This window comes from Colobus angolensis, unplaced genomic scaffold, assembly GCF_000951035.1.
Source record: "Colobus angolensis palliatus isolate OR3802 unplaced genomic scaffold, Cang.pa_1.0 Scaffold250, whole genome shotgun sequence".
Taxonomy (NCBI): domain Eukaryota; kingdom Metazoa; phylum Chordata; class Mammalia; order Primates; family Cercopithecidae; genus Colobus; species Colobus angolensis.
The window spans coordinates 1,505,317-1,506,561 of NW_012115711.1; the positions used below are offsets into that span (position 1 = coordinate 1,505,317).

The window sequence follows — 1,245 nt, forward strand, 5'->3', positions numbered from 1 at the left end:
AAAAAAAAAAAAAAAAAGAATCAAATTTTTAAAACTTTGTCCACTCTCAACTGTTAGAAGCAAATTAACCTGTGAGGGCCTACTGACTGTTAAGCTGATGGCTGAAGGTGATGAAAGCTTGTCAAAGGCACACACACATACAAACACAACCCAAACGTCAGTTCAAGAAAAATTCAGCACATGATATCCAAGTCTAAAATGGTAAACAACATGAACTGACACAATTCAATCTAGAGTATGGTTTGGCTTCTACTCAAAAGTCAAACTCAGTATGACTGAAAGGTCAGAAAACGACCCAATGCAAGATACGAGAAAAATGCATCTTTCAGTTATGTCATTTTGCTACAATTGCACCCACCTTTCAGATTTGTTTTGACGAATACATCCTTCAATGATTTCTTTGACTTCAGGATCAGTGACTTTATTGAAGCTGGCTGGTTTTATGCCCTAGGAGAAAAAAAAATGGTTTCTAGTAACAAATGATGCAACTGAAAGCCCAAGTCAACATGACATTTATTAAACATTATTTTCATCACTAAACCATAGTCAAATTTTAAATGAAGTATTTGTAAATATATATGTATACATACATAGAGAGAACATAAGTTTAATAACCTTTTGGCAAGGATGTTGTCTACAAATAACAGTAAAAAAACTGTAAATAATCTAAACCTCTGACAACAGAGGCAAAGTTACACATATTATGTTATATATAGTATGTTTTTCAAATCTAGACCTGCAGGTATACATGACAATATACAGAAATTAAAAATGTTCTCAGAATAATTAATGACATGGAAATTATCATAATGTACTATTAGGTAGGGAATAATAGGATCCCAAAATCTACATATAGTATAATCCCAATTAACAAAATATAATAAACAAGTTTATTATTATTACTTTTTTGAGATGGAGTCTCGCTGTGTCACCCAGGATGGAGTGCAGCAGCACGATCTTGGCTCACTGCAACTTCCCACCTCCCTGGTTCAAGCAATTCCCCTGTCTCAGCCTCCTGAGTAGCTGGGATTATAGGCGCACACAACCACACCCAGCTAATTTTTCTGTATTTTTAGTAGAGATGGGGTTTCACCATGTTGGCCTGACTGGTCTCGAACTCCCGATCTCAGGCAATCTGCCTGCCTCAGCCTCCCAAAGTGCTGGGATTACAGGCGTAAGCCATGGCGCCCAGCCATAAACAAATATTTTTTTGAAATCAGAAAATAATTAATGCTAGTTTTAAAA

General features: G+C 35.7%; 1 protein-coding gene across 1 annotated transcript in view; it reads right to left on the bottom strand.

Annotated features, from left to right (window-relative positions):
• The window catches only part of WNK3 (WNK lysine deficient protein kinase 3), a 173,585-nt gene that overhangs the window by 108,004 nt on the left and 64,336 nt on the right, over window positions 1-1,245 (bottom strand). Inside the window, exon 6 of the mRNA XM_011946574.1 lies at window positions 359-447. Within this exon, the coding sequence (XP_011801964.1) occupies window positions 359-447 (89 nt within the window). The remainder of the gene's footprint in view (window positions 1-358; window positions 448-1,245) is intronic.